Genomic DNA, 15,320 nt, shown 5'->3' with positions numbered 1-15,320 from the left:
TTATGTTTTTAAAGGTCCCAAGGCAGAGATCTGTCTCTGTATATGTCTGTAAACATAAGTGGTTCAGGAAAAGGGCAGGCAGTGATGAAGAGGGAGGGACAGAGGGAGGTAAAGAGACCGAGACTTTACAGAACTCAACCTGCAGAGAGAACTGGTGGAACAAGAAGGAAGAGCACCTTTGCCAAGCTCCAGTACCCTCTTTTTGATAGAGACAAGCTGACAAATCACCTTTCAAATGCTGACAATAAGTCAAGCTTTTGTAGTCTTGATCATTTTCCTGCTAATTGTTAACTTTTTCAAACTGCAAAAGGCATGCAAGCAATTCCCTCCTGGACCAGCTCCTCTCCCATTGCTTGGAAACATGGTGCACCTGAACTTCCAGTTTCACCGGGATCTTCTGATGGAGGTATTTCTTTTAAGGTGCTCTCTGTTGGTTAATTTTAGTCATAGCTCGAACAAAATTCATATGTTAATAGCAAAGTGAAGTTAGAAAGTTACAGACAAGGTATGGAGACAAAAAGATCAGCCCAGTTTCTAAATCCAAGTCACCTTCTTATGTAAGTGTGTCATCTTTAGAAGGAATTTCATGTCCTTACAGAATCAAATAGACTTGGGGAGAGGGTTTCTGACTTGCTATTAAAGTCAGAGAATACCAATAATTGAAAAGATGCTTCTCCATTGCTAGTAACTCCTTATATGTTACTTTCCAAAATTCTGATATTGTCTTATCTGATCATATGGTGCATACATATAGAATTGGTTTGGTTGGAAAAGACCTCTAAGACCATTGAGTCCAACTGTTGAGCTAACACCATCATGGCCACTAAACCACGTTGATGGATATTTGTAATGCAGAAAGGGCATATACTCCCCAACTTCCAACACCTCCTTGAAACTGCTTGTTTGCCACTTGTGTTTAGAGACAGCTGCTCCTCCCTCTGTACTCTGGCAGTCCTTTTTCCAATGGTTTGCAGATGACCTCTGTGCTTGAGGCACTACACACAGATCATTGAATCAGACAGGCAGAGATGCTGCAGAGGGAGTGGAAAGCCAGCACTGAAAGAATTATAAGGAGAAGTGAGTGACCAATGTGAGCAGTTGGATGTAATTCTGGCAGCACATTAGACACTGCCTAGAACTTCCTTTGTATCATCATGGGTGTAGTGGAGCAGAGTCCCATTCTTGGACAAAGCTTTTTCCAGAAGTGATTGAACTTCATCTGTCACACACTTGGCTCTGCATGGACACCTCCAGTGATCAGAGCTCTCCTCAGTACTGTGGATTCAGCTGCAGCCCTCTAGCACCTCACGGCTATTGACTAGTTTCTGGCTCCCCTTTTCCTCCACACACAGCACACAGATGGAGCAGGATTAATCTGTGGTTTCCTCTAGCAAAGGAAGGGCTCTCTGGAGGCATAGAGCCCCAGAGAGGTGCAGATTGTGGCTGCTCAGTTAATGAGGTACAAATATTGAGGTTGGATGTGATGCAATATAAAACACAAAGTTTTCTTTCTTTGGCTGCAGTCTCACTGCAGCTTGTTCTTAAAAAAAAAAATCACTTCCATCTGGTAAATAAAATTGGCTGCTGAAAGCCTTGTTCTCAGAAAGCCAAAATTTCTGCTTCTAGCTGTAACATAGCTAGAATATATGCTACCTATATACATATATACACTATATATATTCATAATTTAGGTATATATATGATATATATGCACAGTATATATTCATAATATATATCTATTCATAATACAGCTAGAATATATGCTATGCATACATATATATATACATATATATATATATGCTGTGTATATTCATGGAGAAGATGGCTTCAGCACAAACTGGTGACTGGGCTGGTGACAAGCTGGTGCAATGTCTGTTTGAGACGTTAGAGTTTAATCATTTCATTCTTTTCTGGCACCTTTCACACAGCTGGCAAAAACTCATGGCAACATATATACTTTGTGGTTTGGGTGGACACCAGTGATCATACTGAATGGCTATCAAGCAGTTAAGGATGGCATGACTACACACCCTGAAGATGTTTCTGGGCGGATGTTGGCTCCTTTCTTCAGAGCACTGGCCAAAGGAAAAGGTGAGATTTTTCCCGTCATAAATAGTGCACAGGATTGTTAACTTTGCCAGCTGCTCTGCCCTGTTAGACACTCTACTCTCCCACTCTGAATGTTCTTCCATCTGATATTGTCCAAGTCCACCATTAGCTCTTGAGAATAACTTACCTCTTGTCATCATGCCCTCTGTACTGAGCCTGGGAAACACTCAAATCAGACTGTTTCTAGGTGACCTTTTTACTGTGTTCAAAACATATGTGGTCCCAGCTCAGAATTCAGCAGCCTCACCCTCTTGACAGGATAATCCAATTTGCTGCACATGATTTTGCTGAAGGCAAAGCCCGTTTATATGTTTGGTAACTGTTGCATGAAGGCAAAGCTTGTTTATATGTTTGGTAACAGTGTATGTTATGCCTGCCAAACACTTTCCTTCACAAGAAAGAGACCTATCACACCATCCTTCAGAAGTCTCATTGCTGTATTTGCAGCCACTCTTAAACATTTGGTGAATACCCCTCGTGAGAGTGCCTCTGACACATGAAAACCCACCTCTCTTCTCCTTAGTGTATTTCAGCAGTCTGAAGTATTTTGGTTTTTTTCTCTTCTGTATTTGTTACACCAAATCGAACAAAGACTGTTTAAGGATAGGTAAAGAATCACCATCACAGCGACAGTTCATGGCTCTTCAGGCAACCACTACTGCAACTTAATAATCTCCCTTCCAAAGGAGAATCACAGAATATTAGGGGTTGGAAGGGACCTCCAAAGATCATGGAGTCCAACTCTTCTGCCAAAGCAGGGTCACCTAGGGCAGGCCACACAGGAACACATCCAGGTGGGTTTTGAAAGTCTCCAGAGAAGGTATCACAGTGTATTCTCTGTTTTACTCTGTGTAGTTTATAATACATTTCTAAATGAACCATATGTATCTGTGGCAAATATTAATATGTCAGGGAATGCCTTCAGGTATTATGCTGGCAAGTGGTCGCTCCTGGAAGCAGCAGAGACGCTTTGGTATAATGACTCTACGCAGAATGGGAATGGGGAAAAAATGCCTGGAGCATCGAGTGCAAGAGGAGGCCTCTCACCTGGTGGAGTTCTTTATGAACCTAAAAGGTATCTATCTGCTAAGAAATCACAGACCTTTCAGTCCTGGATCCTTAGCTTCAGTATGAAAACTTACCTACCCTTTTTTGGTGCCAGGGTAGGTCTAGAGTGGTGTATCCAAGCTTACCAAAGCCCAAAGAGCAAAAAGAGTGTAGTATCATAAACGGGAAGCTGTTCATAAAGCTAATGGAGTTGGGAACCTCTTGATATTCTGCCTCCATGTGCTTGCACTTCTCTATGATATGATTGTACAATGATAAGATATCACTGGACTGCACAGCCAGGCCATTCTCAGACTGCCTACAGCAGGTAACTAAAGAGTACTGTAAAGCTGAGTCATTTCTCTACGTTTCAACAGCATTGGGTGCCATGAGGTAAGTTGGATATTTTAGTGTCTGTCTGGCTAAATAACCACTGGCAAGAGAATCAAGAAAGTAGGATTAGGGAGAGAACTTCAGTGGATTATCAAGTCCATCCTAGAGTCCAAGCCAGGACCATTTCTATCCCAAGAATTTTTGATGGATTTCTATCCAAACAGTTTTTTTCTTTTTATGGATGTCTCATATCTTTAAATAAATCATCAGACATAGATATAATGATCTGCTGCTCACAGCTGAGACTGCAATAATTTTATCCTGTATACTTTGCAGTTCCTATCCATCTCTTCTGTTTCTTGAATATTCCCACAGTCCTTCAGCCTTTCCTCTTCAGTATTTTTTATACATTTTTGAATATGTGTCAGTGTCTCCTCTTAGTTCACCTCCAGTGACATTTCTTCGTTCTCACGTTCTGCGTTGTCTCCTTCCACACAGCTGAGGACAGCAGATTTGATATCATATCCTCTAGCAGACCATAGTTGTATGTTGTTGTTGTTTGTTATGTTATTTCACAGGAAGGGCTATGCCATTGCTTTAGAGCAAACAGTTTAACAGTGTCCTTTGCTTTAAGAGTATGTTTATTTTCATTAGTTAACGCCACATCTCTACACCCATTCATGCCCTGTCTGGATGAAGAGGACATTTGATGTAATAATATCTTCTCCTATCTGTGTAAGGAATACCTGAAAAAAACATTGAGAGTGAATACCAGTTACTGTGTTTGCAGGAAGACCTGTGGATCCTTCTTTCCCTCTTTTCCATTCCATTTCAAATGTAATTTGTGCTCTGGTTTTTGGATATCATTTCTCTGATGAGGACAAAACCTTCCAGGAACTGATCAGTGCCACGGAGAATTTATTCAGGTTTGCAGGCAGCTTTGTTCATCAGGTGAGTCAATAATGTGCTGTTTTCTATTCTGAAATAAGTAGAAAATGGAACTGTGGGTACAAAAATGGGTCTGCACTAATTACAGAGCAACTGGCAAATGCAAAGTTGGAGCTCAGAGATATCCTTGGGGACCTTATTACTGACTGCCTGGTTCTGAGGCCCTTTTTAAGGAATCTTTTTCTTGGCAAGTGTAGGAGATCTCTCTCTGACTCCTGCCTTTGAGACTTTCAGCATTTCTGAGACTTTTAACAGAAACCTTTAAACTTGAGACTGGAGTTTGCACTAAATTTCACCTCTGCAGTGCTGCTTCTCCCACCTTTATTTACTTCTTCAAAAACAGGTATTATTGAATTTAATTTTCTGCTTTTCACTGCTCTGCAAACAGTATGCTAACAATTTTGGTCTTTTTCTTCCCTCACAAATAATAAAATATTCTTTAGGAACCTTTCCATTAGTTCATGATGGCTTGCAATTCACACATTGCAAAACCAAGACATATGTTCTCTGACAGTATTGCAATTCAAGTTCTGTCAGAGATTTTTTTGGTAGCTACCTCCCACAACATCCCTTAAAGGGCAACTTTGCACTCTAAGTGTCTTGAAGTGCATTTGAAGTTTTCCCCAGAAATGAGATTTTGTTGTTTAGACCCTTAAAGAGGGACAAGCAGTGTGTGATGGGGACTGTGGGTGTCATAGCAAATTCCATTGGACATTTAATTTAATTGGAAAAGATAAACTAAAATGCTGATGTGGTAGTAAACCTAACAAATCTATCACATGAGGGTAGCACTGTGCCACTTTCCAACAGTGAAAAAGAGAAAAATAGAGGAAATTGGTGGATGATCAAAGCCAGAAAACTTTCACAATACAGAGGAGGCTCAGAATATACTGCTTCAAGAGCTCATAAGCATTGTGAATTCGGAGTTATAAGAATGAAACAAATTATACGAGTACAAAATTAAATTATGAGCCATCTTAGGAATTAATCAGGGTGATATCTGTTATGAGCTTAGAACATTTCAGTGCAAAAGTTAAGAGGAAAGGGAATGGTGTAAGCTAGCAGATAACAGGAAGAGAAAGGCAAACAGAATAGTTTCCAGCATTATTTTCCCTTTAGATCTGGAGAAGTGTTAAAGTAGGTTCTGGTGGGGGGACTCCGTGGCAATCTATCAGACTTATTCTAAAGTCTTGGACACCTTATATTGTGAGTATGAAGGGAACTGAATGTAGAGAAGTGTTAAGGGGATGACCTGTGAACTATTACTTGAATTTAGAGGGACTTCACTTGTTAGATCTGAAAGAACAAAGCGAGGGGATTGCTTGGCAGGGTGGAACAGAGAACAAGCTAGAGGACAATACTTTGAGCCTACAAATGTGTGAATAAATACACTCATGAAGACTGAAGGTGTAATATTCCTAACCATCAAAACAATTATTGGCTCTATAGCAGTCACAAGGGAAAATTCTGATGGGGAAAATTGAATTATCTCTTAGAATGGTACCTGGTTTACACTTTGCTTCTGTGACCTCCACGAATTTGAACAATTACCTGAGGCTTCAGACTTATTAATCTTACTAGCCACTCAATATCCAGAAAAGACGTCCTTGCATGTTGAGTGTGTGAAAGCTAGGGTCTCCAACTGTGCAGGAGTAAGGTCCTCTAGTAATAGAAGTAGCCAAGTAGACTTACTGGTACGAGCAGAGTGTTGTCAGTACTGCCTTGACCCCCAGAAGTGTGTCCAAATTACTAGGAAAGTTTTTGCACTTGATGGCAAAGATCTACTCAAAGCAGTGCTAATCTGTTTATTCCACCACCAGCATTCCCAGACAGGACAATTCAGCCTTTGGTGCTTCTAAAAACATCTGTGTCACTGGTGAGTAATTCACACTGCCTCACGTGTCACTCCCACAGCTGTATGATCTCTTGCCCTGGCTGATGAGCCGTCTCCCCGGCCCTCATAAGAAAGCTCTGTCTTCCTACCATGTCCTCAGCAACTTTGCAAGGAAGGAGGTCAGAAGGCACGTGGAGAGAGGGATGTCAGATGAACCACAGGATTTCATTGACTTTTACCTGGCTGAGATGGAAAAAGTAAGTGTTCATTCTGCCTGATGACACATTTATGGAGTACAAGGCTAAACAGACCATTACATCATCCACTCTGCCCCTTCTGTCTTAGTTTCTTATATTTCATAGATTCTTTAATGTGAACACAGCGGCTTGGGACGTACTAACTCATGTGTCCCAGAAAGACACCCAGAGTTGTGGTTTGGTTACGTGAACAAAGTACCACAAAGTACGTTTGGGTGTGAACTCAGGAGCCATCATCTGCTCTCCATAAATATCCATAAATATTCAGTCTTGTAGCAAACATGAGGCAGTTTATGCCTGTAGGTTACATAATTTTGGTAGGCCACCTCATCTTCTACAGGAGGGTACCTCGTGTTTGCAGTGGGATTAAGCACACACACATAGACCATTAGCCTGAAGTAGCTGACGTGCTGCTTTGGGTTCAGTGCGTGTGCTGAGACTGGCTTGTGCCACACAGTTGTGTTGTTCCTCCCCTGGGAGGGAACGTCATGGAGGACCTTCTGTTTATTGGAAAGTCTGATGAGATTCTCTGCTCTTTAAAGAATTCCCAGGCTGTCCTGAAATTACTTGGTATCATTCCTGCAGCATCAAAAGGAGGGCGGTCCTTCCACCTCTAGCTCAGTCCCTTTCAGCAATTGCACCTCATCAGTCCCAGCTTACTAAAACTAAAAGAAATACCTTTTTCCTAGGATAGATGAAGTTTATGTAGATTCTCCCTCTGGCCACAAGCTTTCAGCTAGTCTGGCTGCTGTGTTCTGACAGTGTTGGCTCGTGGGCTCTGGAAGGAGCTGATACGTTCTCTTGTAGGTTATATCTGAATGAATGTGAAAAGTTTTACTAAAATAAGCATTTTAGAGGCAAAGATGCAGCTTCCTCAGGTGTCAGGGGTGCAAGTTATTGCAATTTGTTTATTTGAAAATGTCTCTCCCTAATGTGTTTTCTCTGATTTTTTTATGTTTATTACTCCCTAAATATAAGAAGAAAATATTTGGGTATATCTCTCCCATCAGTTCACAGCTATGCTGAACTGAGAGAAGAAATTACTCTCAAGGCATTCTCTTGAGATCCTTTTAGATAGGTTTTACTTTGGTATTTGGCAGCATACTGGAGAGAGTAAGACCACACTGTGGGGCACTTGTTTAGAAGTACACTCCTAGGCTAGCTGCATACAGTGCTTTAAAGTCATCATGACTAAGTCAACAGGCATAAAATTGCCCGTTTTTTAACAAAGGAATATTCTACTTCATGAAAAAGAACAATGCAGATTTATCATGTCTGTTTGGGAAAATATGAACCTCTTAGTACTTACCAAAAACTGTCATTGTGAATGTTCTTTGTGCACATGCCAGCTGTGGAAATAAGGATTCTCACACAGGAGGCATGTAGGAAGACCTAACTTTTATGCTTTAACTTCATTTTTTAAAATCATCATCTACAGCCTAAAGATGGGGCCAAGCCCAAGTATGATGAAGACAATTTGGTATATGTTATAAATGATCTTTTCCTTGGTGGATCAGAGACGTCAAGCACAACATTGTACTGGGGACTGCTCTATATGGTCGTGAATCCAGACATCCAAGGTGAGAGGGATTCTTGCTGTGAAATGCTGTGGGTACTACAAGTGTTAATGGTGGCTGAATATAATGAGCTGCAGGCAGAACAGCCACTTGGTGAAGCTGTCTCTGAAAACGGAGGCAGCAGAGGGAAAAATCAAAGGCCCATTCTTTGACCTGACCAAACCAGGTGGCTGAAGGCACTTGCAGTGAGACAGAAGTTAGTTCTTTGCAGTGTCAAGCCAATGAGGCACTATATGTGAGGAGTTTTCAGGCTGATGGCAGCCAGAATCAGGGCTTGAACATGAGTCCTGTCTGCACCAGGCATTGTTCAGGTATGAGCCCCACAATCAGCCTCCTCTCACTTCCCCTCCTGGCACAACACTCTTTGCAATACTCCTAACAATCCATTGGATCCTTTACTGGACAAACCACCTGCACAGATCTTGGCAGGTTGCCCTAAGGAAGGTCCATGGTCCTGGCAGAGAAAGCTGCCTCTTCCTCTATATTTCTTCTCATGAAACAGAGATGCAAGACAATTTGAAAATCCATATAGTTCCCTGAAATAAAGCATTGACTCCTTTCTGTCTTTGCTGAGTACTTCATTCACCAGGCTAGGCAGTGGGCATCCATGGAACAGGGTTTGCTCAGGGGTGACCTTATGTTTTCAGCAGACCATATTCTGTGTGTAACCAGCTGATGGTATTAGCATCTAGTCTCTGAATATAGCCACTAATATTTTTTGTAGTTTGTTCACAAAGCAGCACACAAAGCTTAGGAGAAAATCAACCAATCAAAACATGAATGTGAAACATCTTCAAGGGATGGGAAAATGTAGAAATAGAAAAAAGAAGCTTGAGGGGAGGATTCTGGCTGCCTGATGTGTAGAGGTGATGTTTTCAGGCAAGAACTGCTGGCAACACACAAAGGCTGTGTTCCTGTCTGAGTTAATATTGTAAAAGAGGTTGCTTATCTAATTGACATCAATTCCATGTATGTGTCTGTAAACGCAGGCTGAGTTTCTTCATCCACATCTATGTCAGGAGAAAAAAAGCTATGGCCAGGGTTTAAGGAGGTTTTGGGTACTCCTGGGGCTGGTGGCTTTTCCATTTGCTGTGCTTGAGCACTGAAATCAAGGGAGACTCCTCAGAAGGAGGCTGAAAACGCTTTGTCATTGAGTACCTAAATGCATCCAAGGTTGTAGGCTGATTCAGATGTTTGTTCACACAGCATGTTGCCATACTTGGACCAACTCTGTTCAACTTATCCCTTGTACTGGGAGTTAATACCTGAGGCATTTATATGAATTTTGTACAGGAGATTTAGATTTTGAGATAAGGTAAACTAAGCAATCCCTAAATACCTTCAAAAGCTGGAGCTGAGTGACCTGCCCTCCACCCACTAAAATGGGTGTAGATTCTGTGAGATGATTGTCAGAGGTGTAGATTCTGTAAGATGATTGTCAGAGCTGCAGCTAAGTACATTAAAGTCCTTGTTTATGATTCTGGACTGCACTCTTAGGTTATTCTCCTGTTATTTTTCATTTACTAAACTCAGGCATTTAATCATAGGAAATCATAGGTTATAGACAATGTACTATGTTGGAATAATAACTTTTCCTATTTCTCTAAGAAAAGGGACCTGTTAAAATGTTTTATGCATTTTCCCCATCTGCCTGGTGAATACTTCTCCACAGAGAAAGTGCAGAAGGAGCTGGATGCTGTTTTGGGTCCTTCCCAGTTAATTTTCTATGAGGATCGGAAGAAACTGCCCTACACAAACGCTGTGGTTCATGAGATCCAACGCTTCAGCAACATTGTTTTTGTTGGCATGCCCAGAGTGTGTGTCAGGGACACAACGTTGCTAGGATTCCCTGTCAAAAAGGTACAGACATGTTTCCAGCCTCTGTTCTTTCTTCAGCAGAGAGACGTTTAGTTTTTATTCCAGTTTTGTTACTTGCTTTCCATCTATCAAATATTCTCCATACAATCCAGGAACACAGTGCCTGGGGAAGGGTTACCACCTGTGGCTCCAGGAATGACCTAATTCTCTCACTCAGTGTGTTGGTGCTCCAACAGCTGCAGCTGATGAAACCCCTGCTTCTGCCACAGAAGTCTTGAGCTCCTGCCTTGCTCATCCACAGCACAACTGCAGAGACCAGCCCGGTTTGGCTGCAGATGGACTGAGATGAGAAACTGGTTTGCCAAAGCAGGATTGTCTATTCTTGCCCAATTTGGCACTGCCAGCGCTCTTGGGATGGAGGAAGACTTAGGAGAGGATGGCTCATAGCTAGCTCCCACTGACTGCATGAGCTAAAGGACCTGCCTCATTCTGTAATACCTGAAAGGCTGTTGCTCCCAAATACTGCCAAAGACACAAGTCCACAGCCAGTAAGGCCCTTCCTGGAGTGACATAAGCTATGCTGGGTGCCAGTTCTCACTGCAAAATACTAACAAGAAACAGGAATTGGTTGCTTTCATTGCAAGAGATGGGAGAGGCCAGTAGTATTACTGGCATCTGGGACTGGCCCTACCTAACTCATTTTGTGGTGAAGGTTTCGCTCTGTTTTGTCTGCTTCTGACAGCCAGGTAGCTAGGGCACACGAACTGGTCTGCTGGGACCAACCAGTAAAGAAAAAGACTGAAGTACTACTGCTAAAAGGGCTCAGAGGTTGTCAGTGAGGTACTGCAGTTATTTCTGACTTCATTTCTCTCTCCTAAGCCCAAAAGGAATTTTTCCAAAGCTGGTACCTGAATACCAACAAAAGAATCCTACTAGAGGTGTTACTAAGATTAGTAGTAAAAGTGGTCACAGTGCAGCTGTACAACATCATTAATGCTGTTAACAGGCACTGACATAGCTGTGGGGCTGAGCACAGATAATTTCCAACACAGAAATTGATCACCTACTCCAGTTTTCCAGACAAATGGTCTTCTAGCCACATCATATCTGCTCACCACAAAGAAATGGCAACAAGCAGCCAGTTTTATCCCCCAGGCAGACACTGATGGATGACAGGATAGTACCTGCAACTGAATCAAGCTCTCCCCTTGCAGGGTACCATCATTATGCCAAACATAGCATCTGTCCTGTATGATCCTGGGCAATGGGAAACACCTCGGCAGTTCAACCCTGGCCATTTCCTGGATAAAGAAGGAAACTTTATACCTCGAGAGGCCTTCTTACCATTCTCAGCAGGTAAATGCACTGACAGTTTGAACCAACCCAACAGAAGTGTGAGACTATGGTGTTTGTACAGAAACATCTCTCTCTGCTGCTTTTAAAGGACAGTACTGGCTTGTTTCTGCCAAGGGAGGTTCTTCCATGCTGTCAGACCCCAAACTGTTCTTAGGACACTCTAGTGGGAATCCTACTCAAACTCCTAAGCTTGTTGCATACTGCAGTTAATCATAGGTAGTGCCTGTAGTATTCTTTACCTGTACTTCATTTTTACTGAGAAGAAATGTGCCTAGTGTGTAGTGGAGTTACATACAAGCCCTTTTAAAGCAACAAACTGACAGAAAAGCTGAATGCATCCTGGTATACAAAGGATTAAGTTCTTGCTTGTAGAACTCAAAATCCAGTTGCAAAAGAAGGATATAATATAACAATGCACAAAGATCACACTTTGCAGTAAAGTTCCTACTCTGTTGGTTTTGGTTCAGTTTCTCTGTTGATGTAGCAGACTAGTCACTTGGATGTCTATCCAAGAGTGGTTTCTTAATGTAAATGACCTTTTGTTTTATTTGTCTGCTAATCCAGAAATGTGACTGCATTATTCACCTCTTCTGCAGATGCCATTGGTTCCACTGTGGAACCCTTGGAAATTAACAGTAGGCCTCCTGCTTTGCCTCTAAAGTGACCAAGCCTTTGTTCAATTGCAAAGGTCATTGCTAAGTAATTTTTCTCCACTGACTTGGACTCACTAAGAAGGAATGTGCAAACAGCTGGCAGATTCTTTGTGTATGGCCCTGAAGCTCAACATCTCCTCTAAAAGCAAAATCATTTTCCACCAGGTCAGGAGATAAATGCTGGTGGTACCTCAGGGATTTTCACTGTGATTTTCATTTGCTGTTTCCTAACCTAGGAGATTGGATGGGATCACTCTGAGAAGGAATTCAGAAAGTTTTACTTCTGTGACTTTCAAGATTCAGGCCTTGAACAAAAAAAAAAAAAAAACCAAACAAAAAACCACACCAAAAAAACAAACAAACCAAAAAACCCCACCCTAAACCAAAACAACAAACCAAACCAGAAAAACCCAACAAACCCTCTGCTTATAATGAGAATGAACAAAGTTATTATGAAACTGAAAAATTCCTGGTACTCACTGTCCTTCCCCACTCTTCCTCCTGCAGGGCACCGTGTGTGTTTGGGGGAACATCTCGCGAGGACCGAGCTCTTCATTTTCTTTGCCAACCTGCTGCGAGCTTTCACCTTCCAGCTCCCTGAGGGGGTGACAAGGATCAACACAGAGCCTATTTTTGGGGGTACACTGCAGCCCCATCCCTACAGGATTTGTGCCATGCCACACTAGGCTGCAGCACGTCACAGAGTGGCAGGAGACTGCCACATTTATGTCTGTGAATTTCCTCTCAAGTGTACAAACTACTTTCTGCTAGCCAGGATATTGATATTAGTCTATCCCAGGGACATTCAGAAAGCAGATGAAAGTCAAGATCCAGACTACTAGTATTTTTGGTCTGGTCCTTGTGAAGGTCTCAGATATTCTTACAAGGATCTTAACTATTTTCTCCTCTTTGAGAGCACCTGAAGCAAGATGCTATGGATCCCAGCTCAAGCCAACATGCTGCATCTCCTTGTCCTAGGCAAGGAGAATCATCATGATACTCACTCTTGAGTAAACCCCAGTAAAATTCAACAGAGGATCTCAGCAAGAGCTGAATAGGTGTAATTTCTGTGAGTGGTTTGATAACCTCAAGTAATCTGACTCAGGACAACACACTTTTAAAGTTCTATTTTGGTTTTACTGTCCTCAACTTACAGACTTTAATTTGTTGATAGGTTGCAAATTAAAAACCAAACAAAGAAAACAAAACCAACCAACCAAAAAAACCCAACAAAACAAAACCACCCAAGACCAGAAACCCAGGAAACACATCAGAACATGAATGCATTAAAGTCTGAATTTGATGTGGAAGATAGAGTCAATCTGAAGTTGAAGCAAGAAACTGAAAATGGGTGTTTGCTAGCAATGTGAAAGTGTGACTTGGCAGCCTGATCATTGTGATAAGGTATTGCCAAGTGCTTTGTTTGTCCATTGAGTTTTGTGAGGTTTTTTAAATGAAGTTTCTATGATGCAGAATCACACCCATTATCAATCCTGCTTCGATTAGGCATAAATGTGGGATGAGATACTCACTTTGCCAGTGGGTTTCACTGCTAACTTTGCAGCAGAGGCATGTAGAGGCTTTGGAAGGCAGTGTCTCAGGCCAGCTGAACACTCAGGCATTCCCCATTTTCTCTGGGCCCTGTTCTTTTTTCATTAGAACACCATACAATAATTGCTCTTTCCATTCAATCTCTTTCCACCCCTCCCCTAGTTTCCATTCCTGCTCACAACTACTCTTTTTCATAAAAACTATGTTTCAGGATTCACCTTCACTTTTGGTTTCCCACCACTTACATCTTTCCATCATATCAAGCTTCTGTCTCCTTTTATTCTTTTCTGCACAAGTCTTAGTAGAGGAATCAGTGCTGAGATGAAAACAATGACCAGTGAGTTTTCAGGACAGAGCTTAGAAGATCTGATTTATTTGTTCTTTGAGGCTCCAGACCATGAAAAGAAGAGCACAGTAATTATGAAGGGTGCACTGGAGGTAACTTAATGTAAGGAAAGAGATAAATGATGATATGATGCAGGAATTCTGAAACAGCTATTATTAATGTAACTGCTCATTGGCACTGATTCAACCCAAGATCAAGACATACAGCTGGAGGTGACAGCCAAGCTCAGCTGTAGCTTTGTTAAAGCAAAGTGCTGTAGCATTCTCCAATACAAATCACTTTTGGGAAGGATCCAAATGTTGGAGTTGAGTAAAGCTGTCTGTAAACACTGCTGTAAACTTGATTGAATTTGTATGAGGACCAAAAGTGCTTTCATGTTGGAGTATACACTATTTGTAATTAAATCATTGTGGTACAAATGAACTTCCTGAATTTAAAATGGAGAGGAATGTTACTAAAAAGAAGTGAGAACTACTGAAAATCAGCAGAGCTGGACCAGATCCTGGCATGCCTTGTAGCTCTGGCAGTGGTCTGCTGTAGCATAATCCAGCGCCTAGAAGCTTGCTGGGCTGGAAGGGAAATCAGGACAGCAGTGGGTTTCATAAAAGCAATAGCTGTCATAAATAATCCAGGCTGTTACACCATACAACATATCAAAAACCATTCCAGAGCCCACACACTTCTGCTCAGCCTTCTCTCCAGCTTTATTTGTGCTTGTCCTCCACCCTAGCCTCTCACACCCCCTCCTCTCCACTCATCCTGCTAGAGATGGTGTGTCTCACTACCTCTGCCCACTCCTCTTGTCATCCTGCCACTTACTAAAGAAGCTTAATAATAAGTTGTGTGTGAAGCTGGCTGTGAGCATTATGTCCATTGAGACTGCAGCTGTTCTCAGTACTGCTGATAAACAGCTTCTGCATGACTAGGCAGGACTGAGGAGTGGCACAAGTGGAAAGAACTGGTAATTTACTGCCCACTTCAGCCACTCGAGAACCCTGTCTCACCAGATCCCTACCAGGCAGTACAAAGAAGCACATATGACTTTGAAGAGACTCTGCTAAAATCTTAGCTGAAGGGCAGGAGCCTCCAGCTTTCCCTTTGGGGGACTGAGTTTCCAGACAGTCTTGCACAACAGTTTGTTATGCTGGAGCACTGGAGCCAGTCTGGGGGGTGTAACCTCCTGTAGGGATCAGTCCACATGGGTCATGGAGCCAGAACCTGACTGTAGATTTCCAGACCTATGGCACCAATTTACACCCTTGTGTTCACATAAAGATTTGAAGATAGCAGATGGTGGAAGACAAACAGAAACTCCACTCCCTTGGGAAGCTTGGGAGTGTTTCTGGGATGGAGAACAGCTCTGTTTCCCCTTCCAGAGACTGTTCTCCCAGTACTTGTCTAGGGTTACACATCTCCAGCTCCTGGACTGGCTGACCTATGTCAGTAGCTGACCTATGTTATGGGGAAAGAGCTGAAATTATCTTATGCCAG

At 42.2% G+C, this 15,320-nt stretch overlaps 1 protein-coding gene across 1 annotated transcript; it reads left to right on the top strand.

Moving 5' to 3' along the window:
- Positions 1 to 235: 235 nt before the first annotated feature.
- LOC128970516 (cytochrome P450 2J6-like) lies at positions 236 to 12,618 on the top strand. Its single transcript, XM_054385746.1, has 9 exons — positions 236 to 406; positions 1,929 to 2,091; positions 3,035 to 3,184; positions 4,280 to 4,440; positions 6,352 to 6,528; positions 7,967 to 8,108; positions 9,778 to 9,965; positions 11,138 to 11,279; positions 12,440 to 12,618. Exons 1-9 carry the CDS (start codon positions 236 to 238, stop codon positions 12,616 to 12,618), a joined length of 1,473 nt encoding a protein of 490 aa, XP_054241721.1.
- The last annotated feature ends 2,702 nt before the right edge of the window (positions 12,619 to 15,320 follow it).

Source organism: Indicator indicator, chromosome 13 (assembly GCF_027791375.1).
Source record: "Indicator indicator isolate 239-I01 chromosome 13, UM_Iind_1.1, whole genome shotgun sequence".
NCBI classification, from domain to species: domain Eukaryota; kingdom Metazoa; phylum Chordata; class Aves; order Piciformes; family Indicatoridae; genus Indicator; species Indicator indicator.
The sequence above is the reverse complement of the archived record's forward strand: the minus strand, read 5'-3'. Positions and strand labels throughout refer to the sequence as shown.